This window comes from Ptychodera flava, chromosome 16 (genome assembly GCF_041260155.1).
Source record: "Ptychodera flava strain L36383 chromosome 16, AS_Pfla_20210202, whole genome shotgun sequence".
NCBI classification, from domain to species: domain Eukaryota; kingdom Metazoa; phylum Hemichordata; class Enteropneusta; family Ptychoderidae; genus Ptychodera; species Ptychodera flava.
In genome coordinates this window covers 188,904-201,764 of record NC_091943.1, presented here as the reverse complement: position 1 = coordinate 201,764, position 12,861 = coordinate 188,904, and the positions used below count along the sequence as shown (strand labels likewise).

General features: G+C 37.6%; 1 protein-coding gene across 1 annotated transcript in view; it reads right to left on the bottom strand.

Moving 5' to 3' along the window:
• The window catches only part of LOC139152434 (glycosaminoglycan xylosylkinase-like), a 54,780-nt gene that overhangs the window by 12,970 nt on the left and 28,949 nt on the right, over positions 1-12,861 (bottom strand). The window contains exons 4-7 of the mRNA XM_070725540.1: positions 6,142-6,254; positions 3,253-3,424; positions 2,368-2,559; positions 1,054-1,113 (exon numbers count right to left, since the gene is read on the bottom strand). Of these exons, the coding sequence (XP_070581641.1) occupies positions 1,054-1,113; positions 2,368-2,559; positions 3,253-3,424; positions 6,142-6,254 (537 nt within the window). The remainder of the gene's footprint in view (positions 1-1,053; positions 1,114-2,367; positions 2,560-3,252; positions 3,425-6,141; positions 6,255-12,861) is intronic.

The following is a 12,861-nucleotide window of genomic DNA, read 5'->3' as shown; positions in this document are numbered from 1 at the left end:
CTATAACAAAAGAAACTGGTGGCGTTTCTTGACCGTTTTGTGGAGGGACCGTGCTGTCGTAAAAGTTTATTTTCAGGCACAATTGAGACTTGGATCATGCATTGGAATGCAGGCGAGCTACCATAACCGCCATTTTGTTTTACGGAAATCAAAAGAACAAAACCAAATGACCGATTTCTCAAAAACCTAATGGATTGTTCATTTTTTGAAATGGTTGACGCAGGCTCCACATATTAGAGTAAATATCAGTGATTCTGGGTAACAAATATTTGAAAGAAAAATGTGACGAAAATTGGCGTGAAATACGGATGCCAAGCCATAATACGCATACAATTCCTAATCTGGTACTTCATACGTTAAAACAATAGACGTTTGCCAACCGGTGTGTGGAGGGACTGTGATAATGGCAAGGCAAATGCTTTGAAGTACTTTCATATATAAAAAAATATCATGCAACTCTGTGGCTCAAAGCTTGTATCCTATGACGGATGACACTTGTGTAAGAGATGATGTAATGTTTTAGGAATTTTTACTTGGAATACAGTACATTATTTATCAGTAAATAAGACTGAGCACGTGTATCTAACAAAATGTTAAAGTATCCCTTTTGAGCTGGAGTCATTTGTCTGAGCCTTTAAGAATGGGAACTAACGTAGATGTAAAAAAATCCTTCACAGAAGTAAAATTGCTTTCTCTTTTAGTAGGAATATCACATATTTCTTGGCTGGAAAATGTCTGCAAATCTGCAATAACAGTAAATATTGATCCTACAAAACAAAAGATTATATCATGGGATGATTTCAACTCTACACACTCTTTTTTTCACATTTCCTTTTATAGCACCCAGTGCATGTCAAAAGATTCTTGATATTAAATCACTCTCTTTACATGGAAACATACAAGCAAAAGACCCCATCTACTAAACATCACATCTGATATACAGATGATCTTGGCACATAGGTGGAGATTTGATGATTGAAATGTTGCAAAAATGGGGAGATCAAAATAAAGTTGTCACAAAATTTTTGAAGTAAAGATAATTCACCAACTCACTTGCAACACTGGTACAATGGAGCTAGGATACTTCTTTCGTCATGGAAGGGATTTCCAAAGCTGCAAGAAAAATAGGACAAATTTACAATTGGTCTAGAATTTTCAATCAACTTTGGCAGATTTGCTACACACATTTTATGTAAAGCGGGCCTTGCCTTGACATGTTTCAGATATCTGTATATTTCATGATAAAACTCTACTGGTATTTCTGCAGCTGGGCACAAAATTAAAGAAACTTTTTCCGTTTGAACTGACTCTGTTTGATTTAATATACCATGTAACAGTGGTTGAGACCATTGATACCTTTAGGTGAATAGAAGACATGATGATTAAGACAACAAAGTACCAATACATGTAGTTTATGAAAATGATTAAATGGTGTAAAATTTGTCAGACGGGAGAATAAAGCTAGAAAATGGTCAACCAATGATCAATAAAGTCTTATCAATGTTTCTGTTTGCAACATCCTTGGCTACATATGGCCAAAAAGATGCTAGACGAATTACACTGGTTACTGGTACACAACAGAATCCAATAAGATCCTCCTCATCACCTATAATGCTCTAAACAACTATACTCTTGCCTGCATATCAGATCTGATCCATCTCACAGATTCATCTAGGGTTCTGCAATCTACTGACAAAATTCTTCTTTACGTACAACTGAGTAACTGCAAAACCTATGGCACTCATGCTTTCTCACACACTGCTCCCCTCATCTGGAACAATGTCCCATTAGAAGTGAGCCAGTCACCCACTCTTGATACTTTTAACCCTTTGAGTGGTGTAATTATTTCCCGCCAAAATTTAAATGCAACATTTTACCAATTTTTATGAAATTTTCTGTAATGTTTTTGATAATTTTGGAATAAATGGCCATCACATTTCATTGGCTACAGTTTTTTCTCAAAATTTTGGCGAAAATCTGAGAAAAATTGACAGGGGTTTGTTTTATAAAGGGGACAAAAACAGACTTTGGTGCTCAAAGGGTTGAGAAGAACATCAAAACTATTCTGTGTAGTAGAGCATACTGAACAACTCTACTGCATTTTGTAGTTTGGTGCTATGGAAATCCATTTGATTGATTGATTGATTGGTCATCAGCATTCATCAGTTAAATAAAATATGTTAAAATATCATCATTACATTTACTGTACTCTGCAACAAGAGTTCTGGAATATAGTGTCTGTAACATGATCAGAAGTAAAATATTATCAACAACCAGCTTTCGCAGGATTTCGCACTCATTCAGGTCACTGCATGTGAAATTTCTGGCTGTGAATTGAAAATTATTTTGCTTGATAAATATATATACCTTTTAGCATTATCCATGTTCAGAAGCATTCCTTCATTGCCATCTTGCTGGAATGTCTCATAATGATGTCTGTCTGCATTGCCGATGATGTAATCCATGATACAAGTGTCAACAACATCCAAAAGACGTGGTCCGCCATTGTATGGTACTTTCTGTATGACGTCTTGGCAATATGTCTGGTCATATTCCCATCTAGAAAGCAAAGTACCGTATTATAAGGTCTTTTCTTTCAACTTTGAAAGGAAAGTTATATTTATTTTTAAATTGCAGTTTGACCACTGGAGGCACTACAACATCAAAATCACACACCTGGTATTAGACTTGCCTCAAGTCTGAGGGTATATAAATAACAAAACAGTAAAAGCAATATACTCTGGTAGACTGTTGCGTAGATTGTGGGATGAATATGATGGCCATTAGGTCAGCCAGTGACTGCTACAGAGAAAAGCCAAGTGGCTGGGATCAGTCAAACACCACATACAAGCTCGATCACACCTTAAGTACCAGTGCTGAGTATCTCATGATGCCTAAAAGCAGCCAAAGTGAATTCATTTAGAAACTTGTAAACAACATTTAAGTTCTCTCCACATTGTCTTATGAAAATCAAAATTTAATTTCCCTCCATTGAGGAAACTAAGATACTATTTTGAATTTCAAGCATTGATAGATTGAAGCTTTTGAATTAAAAACTTTGTATCGCCACTCCTTATGATAATGAAAAAGCAACTTTTGAGTTTACCTTGACTGAATTAGGAGCACATTTTGTTGTTCTTGATTTTGAAAGTGAATGGTAAACAGATTCCTCAAGGAAAGTTTGAGCAACGGTGCATACTACATAAGGAGCATGTTTCTGAAATTTGAACTCCATGAGTAACCCTTACTTACCTTGCCTTCTTTCCATCTTTATAGGTTCGTGACCAAGGGTGCTTCCATTTCTGCAAAGGCCATGAGTTGGGTATCCACAAGGTGACAGAACCTTCCATGTAACTGCCCTTAGCACAAGCCGGCTCATTTTTGTTGCAGTAGTAGCATTCACCGTAAAAGCATGTGTTGTTCTCTGTAAAGAAATTCAACAACCTTTTTAGTGAAAGGGATAAATAAAATTGAGCAACAAAAGAGCAGTGGAGCTGGATTGTCTTGGTTTGGGAATATCAAACAAAAATGACAAAAAAGTCTACAATTTAAGAAGAGTACAGAAATGCCACATTATGAATTTGAAGACTTTTGGCTGGTATCATATAACTTGACTAATGATCCTTTTAGGGTTACCAGTTAACATTAAATTACATAGAAACATTTTGAAAGCAATAGCTCCATTTATCAGCACCTTTATAAACCAAATTTAGCATACCTGGGGAAGTAGGAAATTTGCTACAAGAACAGCGCCACCAGTGTCGACATTCATCCTCCATGCCACGTAGTCAGTATACTTAACTATTCATTCAAAATAAATCTGTACATTGGCAAGTATATTGACAGAAAACACAGGCAAGACAATTGTGGTGCAAATTCTCTCTACCAAGTTACACAAGACAATAGACAAACAACCTTTGTATCCATAGACAGCCATTGTATACTTTTTCCTGGGGGCCGTATCCGCTCTATGGCACCAAGATTTTCATCAATTGTGACAAACAAAAGTCAAGGTTATGTAATTACACCATTGCAGCCTCCACTGATCTCTTTACACCACAAGGTGCCATAGCCAGACAGACAGTAATTCTGGACATCAAAACAAACTTTCCAGGCAGGAACAAATGTAGCCTAGAATTCTATTCGTCCGCTTGCCTCCGTACCTCCTGCCCACTACCTAGAATTCTATTCGTCCGCTTGCCTCCGTACCTCCGGAGGTACGGAGGCAAGCGGACGAATAGAATTCTAGGCTAGAACAAATGTACCTCCCACTGAGGAATTAAGACATGGCAGTCACCCATCCTCTTATCAGTTCATGTGTGCATCTGAGTTTCATGAAATGGATGTCACTTTACAAATCACACCATTCAATTGAAGTTTTAAACAAACACTGAAATGTAAAATTGTTTACATTACAAGAACATTATGTAACTTTTTGTACCTGTATAACCAAAGACCTTGCACTTTTAACTATATATCTTCGGTTTTGACCTTTTTAAATGGAAATTAACAAGTTCAGTGTCCCAGCTTAGCCCTTTATACATGTCATTATCGTCAAAAACCACATGCCCCTTTCCCGTAACAGCTTTGTGTTACCTTGAATTTTGCATTGGTCAGCGCAGAGTGGAAATCATGCTCAGGCTCGCGAAAAATGACGTGTCATGTGTAGGTTTGAGTGTTCAAGTATTGACTACACCACAGCTCAGTAGAGAGGCAGTGTAGCCCATAATTGATCTTTCCCAACATATGAGTATTGCCGTCTTTGGTTAGAGCATGCAACTTTTATTTTTATTTACCTAAGGAGCAGATTGGCCTTGTTGTAACAGTTCAAAAATTGAAGCTATATAGAATATGTTAGTTTCACAATGCTAATGGGAGATCCCAGTATCCATGGCAACAATGAGAGATATGTTGCCAGCACACATTATGCTGGACTGTTGAATATGACCTCTGACAGTGGTTGTATATTAAATACTTAAAAAGAATGCAAAGTGGGCAGTGAGGGTCTCTAAGTTCTGTGTTTACATGTTGAAACTGAGCAGTTCAAGCATAGCAAGGTAATCCCTTTAATTTAAATGTCTTTAAGACAAAAGCCTTGATTGAGTCACTTGACCCATGCCAGTTTTGAATAGCCTGCAGCTGTATAGGTTGTCGTCATTCATGACTTCAGTGAAGTGAAGTGGTGACCACACTGCAAAGATAATTAGCAGGAGTCTGTGATGTTTGTATGGACTGGGGCACATCTGACAGATATCCCCCAAAATCACCAAGCAATGGTGACACTCTGAGAAAAGCCTTACAACTACCATGGGTGCATCAGCATAACAAACACAGCATTTGAACATTTCTGCCACTAAAAGAGTCACACTTTTTAACATTGAGTTCACAATCTTTACACCAAATTATGATGTATATCATGCTAAAATCATATCATTTTGCAAAATTCTTCGATTTGGAACACAAGCATGTGCTTATCATGTAAATAAAATTACTGTGGACAGTGCCTTCTCAACAATGTTCTTTGATTTAACATATTCACCCCTGATTCCATGTAAGCAGGTCCACACTCACAATTCATAACAATGGGTCTGGGCCAAACCATGTTAATTAAAGGGTGAAGCACCACTTTTTGGACATTTGTGACAGTGGTACTTTCTCAGAGCACCTCTGCTGCTTGGAGTGTGACTGTCATGATGACATGTCTTATGTCCGTAAATAAAATGATATACAGTGACCCTCCCCCCCCCCCCAAGAAAAGTGTAACCATCTCTGCACCACAAGGAGTTAGTATATATTGACTTTGTAAGCTTACTGTAAAATGTGTATGATTAGTTTTCAAATCATCAACATCAATTATCTCTTATTGCATTTCATATAATCACCGAATGTTCTAATCAACATCATTTGCATCCTAGCTCATTATCACCACCACCACCATCACCACTATACCAACCTCCATGACTATCCCCACCACTATCCTCACCACTATCCCTACCACCACCACCATCACCACCTCCATGACTATCCCCACCACTATCCCCACCACCACCACTATCACCACCTCCATGACTATCCCCACCACTTTAAACATCACTTTCCACTTCTCAAATGTTCTACAAATTGTTGAAATTAATACTTTACCTGAATTGACAAAAAATGTCTTCTTGAGTTTCTCTGTTGCAACAGGCAGGATTTCTGTCTGTAAATCAATGATGCGACCGACCACCAACGGTGCTCTTCTAAAGCTAAGTATTCTGAAATCAAGAGGACAGAAAGACAGAAGTTTCATATTTTGAACTTGCATTCATGAGCTCTTTTACATGTAGTTTCGATGGTAGAGTAAAAAGTTCTGTTAAATGGTATGCAGTGATATCTGTAAGATAGAAGCTTTTTCAGTTTAACAATATCTTGTATCCCATGATATGATAGAAACAGGAGCAGATTCATAGTAATCAGTTTGTTTATCAGTATGAATAATTCTTTGATTGTTACCAAGTTATTATCATCGTTATTGTTCAATTTTGAGGCTTTTAGGGTGCAATATAGTATACATTTACGATATCACCCTTTGCTGTGCCTTGGAAGAAGTTTTGGCAAAGGCAATGGGATATTACAGGACATGACAGGATGGGATGCTGGAAGTTCTCAGTGTACCTTAAGTAGAGAAGTAAGTATATTGTAATATTGGCTGATTCAACTGAAGTAGAATTGTGACATGCTGATGTTCCATACATGTACATGTATATTGTTTTAGCAATGAACTTGTAAAAAATCCTTCTGGATAGGTTCTTTATAAGCTACAATTTGATCTCCAACAGCTCCTTATGAGCAATTTAGATTTTACTCCCTCTGCCAATACTTATGCCCTTGGGTGTTGGCAGAAACTTTCACTTGACAACGTTGGGCCTGCTGTGCTCACTTTGAAGTCATTAACATTGGGCAGACATCTGTTTTATAGGGCACAGAATTAGAGGAACTGCACAGCAAATGACAGAGAGAGTTTAAAATGTATGAACATTAACCCCGTTATCTTTGGATGATAGTTGTGAGGTACGGTATATATTAGAGAGTCAGCAACACAGTAGTATGGAATCTATGTACTTTCTTTAAGGTGGAATGCACCTCGGGGATAGATATCCACACACTCGACTTTTACAATTCTTTTCTGACCTACCACTTGTGGGGACTCATTTTAAAGCTCTTGGTATAAAAATAATGCTAACCACCGCAGTTTTTGAAAATTTTATGTTTCTCCATAGAGTAAACATAGAGGTGGCAGCCATTTAAATCTTAAATTGGTAAATGTTACGTAATTTGCTTCCAAAATCAAAACTTTGCACTGTGACCCCTGAATTGTAAAAGAATGGTTGAAAGTTACACTGAGGAAATTTGAAGCAATAGTTGACATCTTTCACTTTCGAGATGCACACTACCTTAATGGCATGGCCAGATTCTAGACTGCAGCAATAATCCTGAGAAGCTTAGCACTCATACACTTTACAAGTTTACCCTGTCAGCATGATGGTTGTGTCCAAAGTCATTGTTACCTAGAATGATTTTGACTTGTTTGCAAGGAATTGGAGGTGATCAGGCTGACTCTTACATCCCCGTTTCCGCTTTCAGAAGTCTACAAATGGTGGTTGAAAACAATATGGATTTTACCAAAATTCAGTATTGAAAGGGGTAATGCTGTAAAACTGCCAATGTTAATTGTTTCACAACTGTTTTCTCCCAGTGGATACTGGTTCGAAAAAAGTGTATATTATTTAGATTGTGAAGGTTTAACATATACATGCAAGCCTTTACTCTAGAAGAGGGCTATTTCTAAAGCTACACTTGTAGGGGGTCGCATACTTTGCAATGATCTACCCGGTAAGTTTGCACCAAATGATGCTGACTGATGTCTTATATGCTACATCTGCATCACGCAGGGAATAAAAGTTGGTGACTTCAACATGCAGGTCAAGTCACTTCAACAATTTTCTGGGTCATGCTATGTATGTCGCGACAGAGCCAAGTCATCAGGCTAAAATGGCACGAGCAGCTGTCAATAGTCTAGTTAACCTTCACAATAGTCAGTCTTTCTGATGGCTTGCTTTCTTTAAACACAGAAGCCTGGTTGCCTTGCTGTACTTTTCTGATTATCATTAAGGTAGGACGTGCCTCGGGGACAGATATTCAGACTCTCTTATTTTCTCAGTACTTTTCTGGTCTACTGCTTGGATGGTTTCCTTTTGGAAGGTCCTTTGACGTATTAAAAGAAACTTTCAGAGTCTTAATTTTTCAAAACTCGAAAATTTATTTTTTTCCTATGGAGTTAACAACACAGGGGTGGCAGCCATTTTGAATTTATGGTTGTCAGTAAATTCGTTTCACCAGTATCAAAATTTGCAAGGAGACCCCCAATTTTTATTCTTGATTTTGAAAGAGAATGGTTGAAAGTTTCCTTGTGGAAAGTTCGAGTAAAAGTTGAAGTCTTACTGTTTCAAGGTTTGTTCTACCTTAATGGTACCATGCCTAATCTTGTTCATCATTTCACCTTCTCACCACCATGGTTCAGCCTGAATCCATTGTTGTTGATAGTGAGAGTGGACTTTTTTACAGAGAACTGGGGTGAACAGGTTAACAGTCATTATCATTTGACTTGCATACAGTACTTGAACGATACTCACACAATGTGCATACAGTTATATAAATATTGTGTCAGTTTCAAGCATTTATACACTCTCATAGGCATCATTACATACTGCACAGATTTATGGGCATGGTATGAGGCCTTAAAAATGCCACAATATCAATTAAAGCTGCTGATCTGTGGCGATGCATGACCAAGTTATCTTAGCCTGCCAAACAAAGTGCTTTTTACGGTGTGTGAACACATGTTATATGCTCTGCATTCATTACATGCATGGCTGCGTTAAATTTGCAGGGCACTTGTAGGGCTTTTTTAAATTAGTTTAAAATGGCCAATCAAATTGAAGCATGAGTTGAATGACCGTACTCAAACGTGACAAGGAGATAGAGATGTACAGATGTCTTATTTGGCATCTTTGTCTCATTCAATTCCCAGGTCTATCCTGTGAATAGTTATGTAATAGTAGTATGTGCTATTTTCAATGCTGTGCCCCGTCTTCTTGCCGACTGAGCAGATGCCTGTCAAAAATACTTGTCTTTGGAAGAATGCACTGCATGACATTTGAACCTTGGAGACATTGCATGTGACATCTGGACAATATTTCACAGTGGCGAGCTTCAGAGGGGTGTCATTTCAACCTTTGCTATTCACCGTGTTCATTGTCAGTCAGAAGCCTGACAAACTAACGCTCTATTCACTGACTTTGGCTGCATGGCCATTTTCCCATTTAAAGTTTCCTCTTCAATGGACAGATGTACAAACTTCAATGAAAACTTCATCCCCTTCCATGGCCACCTGATGATGATGACTTAATCCCTGTTCGAAAAAAAATTGACCACAGGGTGCCTATTCATAACACTTATCTGCACACTATTCTCAAAACTTGGCATATATGCTGGTAATTTTGATTGCTTATAATGTGCAGTATACACCCTCTTTACATTGATCTCATTAATCTATACAAAGGTCAGATCAACCAACTAAAAGCAACAGCGATGAACCTATGCCTGGTGAGTGTTACTGGGCACCTCTGAAGAACGGTCTCTCTTTATTCATGTACTGTATTGCTAATTAATACTTTTCTGCGGGTACATGCCTTTACAAACACTCATACCCTGTAGGATTGTGTTTAAATTATGGCTAAGCCTGGGCCAAGTGATCTTCAGTTTTATTGGGCTACCTCAGTGAGATCTTTTGAAATATGATTATAGATGTATGCATTTACAAATGTGACTGATAGAAGTCCAGAAGGTTTGATGGAAAAGTCATCTACACTAGGATTTCAGTGAGTAAAACATTCAAGCTCGATCATAATATTGGAGAACACACCAAAGCATATGAGAAATGCCATCCTCATGATGCGACACATACATTATACAAAGAATTTGATAGTCGTCCTATTGAAAGAAGTGATAGATTTAGAGTGCCCTTTGCATGAATGCAGCATTTTAAACAAAAGAGCTAATTTTCGATTAAAATGTTAAATCAAGCAGGACAGATTTTTAAGCAAGTTTGTTTTTTTCACATTTCATATTTGTGTTTAAATGCACTTGACTACTTTGTTAGTTGCTGGATTATTTTGAAGCAGACATTGTAATTTCTCGGTGGAGATTAATAAATTAAAGTATTGTATTGTATTGTATTGTATTGTTACACCTACATGTATTACATTCTTATTTGCAGTACATTCTATCATGATTTATTCATGGTCTGTATCTGTATTAGGATACTTCTTATATTTCTGCTACATGATACAATTATACCAGAAATTTCTTATGTTTTGTATCTACTGATGGCAGTAGGGTCCTGTCAACTTCTTGTAATGTCAAAACTTAACTTTTACGAGGTCATTTTGTTCCATCTCTTTCACAGGTCACTGATAGCAATTTAGTAGTATGGTATGTTTGCTTTTACTAAGACAGCATGGGAAAGACCTTTCACAGAGGAAAGCTTTGCTTTGCTAGCATATTGACTCAAAGGCAACTTAAACATGTTTAGTGGCCTCACAGACCAGATGTCCTGATTTGACAAAGTGATAGATCTGTCAATTAATGTGGATATCATACGGAGACTGTTTTGTAAACATTCTCCTCATCTCCTGACCAAACCGAAGGATATACATGTTCCCCTGTGTGGGACAACCTATTTTACCAGGACTATCAACAAATATAGTTTATTCATGGAGGGTCCTGAACTACACATATTGTACCTTTGACTTCTGAGTGGGCATATTGGGTAGATACACGATCATTGACAACCCATCACCAATAGTATGTCTCTGTTTAATGGCTACATCACAATCAAATTGTTCAACATGAAGTGGTTGGTCATTTCTGTGTAAGAAAAGTATGTGGGTTCAACCAATGATAGCATTGTTCCAAAGTTTGGGTGGTGTGGAGTTGTTCCATCACCAGTCTCCCTTTGAAGCATAGATATGTAAGCTGTTGTTGTTTCTGAACTGAAACTTGTAAGATGTTTTGGATGTCTTCAGCACAGACATGATTGCATAATGATCAACTAGTACTTGTCGTATCAAAGAATGGAGAAATGTCCAGAGCAATGTTTGCACATAATTACAGTAGGCAGACTTAAAGGGGCTACATGTAGTTGCCATAAATTTGATGATATTTTGACTATATTTTTTTGTAAGTCAGTTGCACCTTCTTTGTTCTACTCCCTAAAGCATAGTGATTTGCATACTTGATAACACTACTTAATTTATTTTGCGTTTAAGTAAATAAATGCTATACTGGTGCCCTTGAAGTCTTAGTTGGCAATCTTGGAAGCACTGGCAGAGTTCCTCTAGGGTATGTGGTTTTATCTGTGTAAGCCCCTTGAGAAGCTGCATAATGCCAGGCTGTGTATGACGTCAATTTGTCAGATACAGTTGGTATTTAGAGCACTTTTGGCAGAACAAACCTCTTTCAGATAACGTCAGAGGAATTCCATGCATGTTACACATGTACTAGAGACACAAATGGACTTGTACCAGAATGTGTGCAAGTGTATGTGAAGATGAATAAACCATATGGACATACACCACTCTATACTGGTATCCAATCAAAACTGATGGTATCAAAAGGTCTATCAGTCCTACTGAACAAAGCAAGAAGCTCAATCTTTGCTTACAGATGCCACTGTGCTGTGTGTTAATTCCCACTGTACTTACCTACCGGTATATACACATGGTCAACATACTTTGCAAAATGGGTGGCGAAACTTGGTTTCACAGTTGCGCAAATAGGTTGATAAAAGGTTTGTGAAAAAGGTGCATGGGTCAACATTGTCACCTGGTAGAGTGCTTGGATGAGAAGCATGCTGTAGTAACACTGATGGAAGGAGTTCTTTTAATTGATAACCCCGATTTGTGATGTGACTATTTGTATCTGTGTCTCTGCACTTATCTGTACCGGTAGTTGTGAAATTTAGATATCAACATGCTACTACTACACACACACATTTGGTGACTGGCCAACTACAGTCTTTTGACTTGAATATGTCAAAACACTGGATCACAGTCTGTTTTTCTTCTGTCAAGACTATTTTAAATATTTACAATCCCAGGGTAGTGGTGAAGTGGCCAATGCACTACTTGCAGAAAGATCTGCCTGGAATTGTTGTTACCCTGTTGCTTGACAAAGTAACAATAGATAACATAGGAACCTTGCCACATGCTTTTAATTGTAAAAACCCTTATACTTTGGCCATAAAAAAATAATTTCAATTTGAAATTGTCAAATTGTATGAAGTACACTAATGTCAAATTCACATTGCATGGAAAACTGCCAGTTGGCTCTTATGAAACAGTGTGTAAGTGTGTCATTTTATTACAATAGGACTGCATTATCTGCAATTATACTACACTAAGTAATAACTAGCTGTCGTGGAGATTTGTCACACTCTGCTGGGATATTTGACCATTTTATGTACAATAATATGCCACTTTTATCATCTCTGTTTTTACTGTGCATTTGCACAGTGTGACTAAATGCACCATGCTATATACATTTAAAATTTAGCTATTCAACCTAAGCGTGCCCTTTTGTAAGTTACAACACTTGCTTTATGAAGTGACACAACTACCATATATTCTAATGGTAGCTGCATCTCTGACAGAAATATGGGGTTTGTACATAATTTACAACACTATTACAGCTCACCATTGTGTCAATGAAGATGAAATTAGGCAATAACCCTCAGAGCAGGTTGATATACAGCTTTGGGGA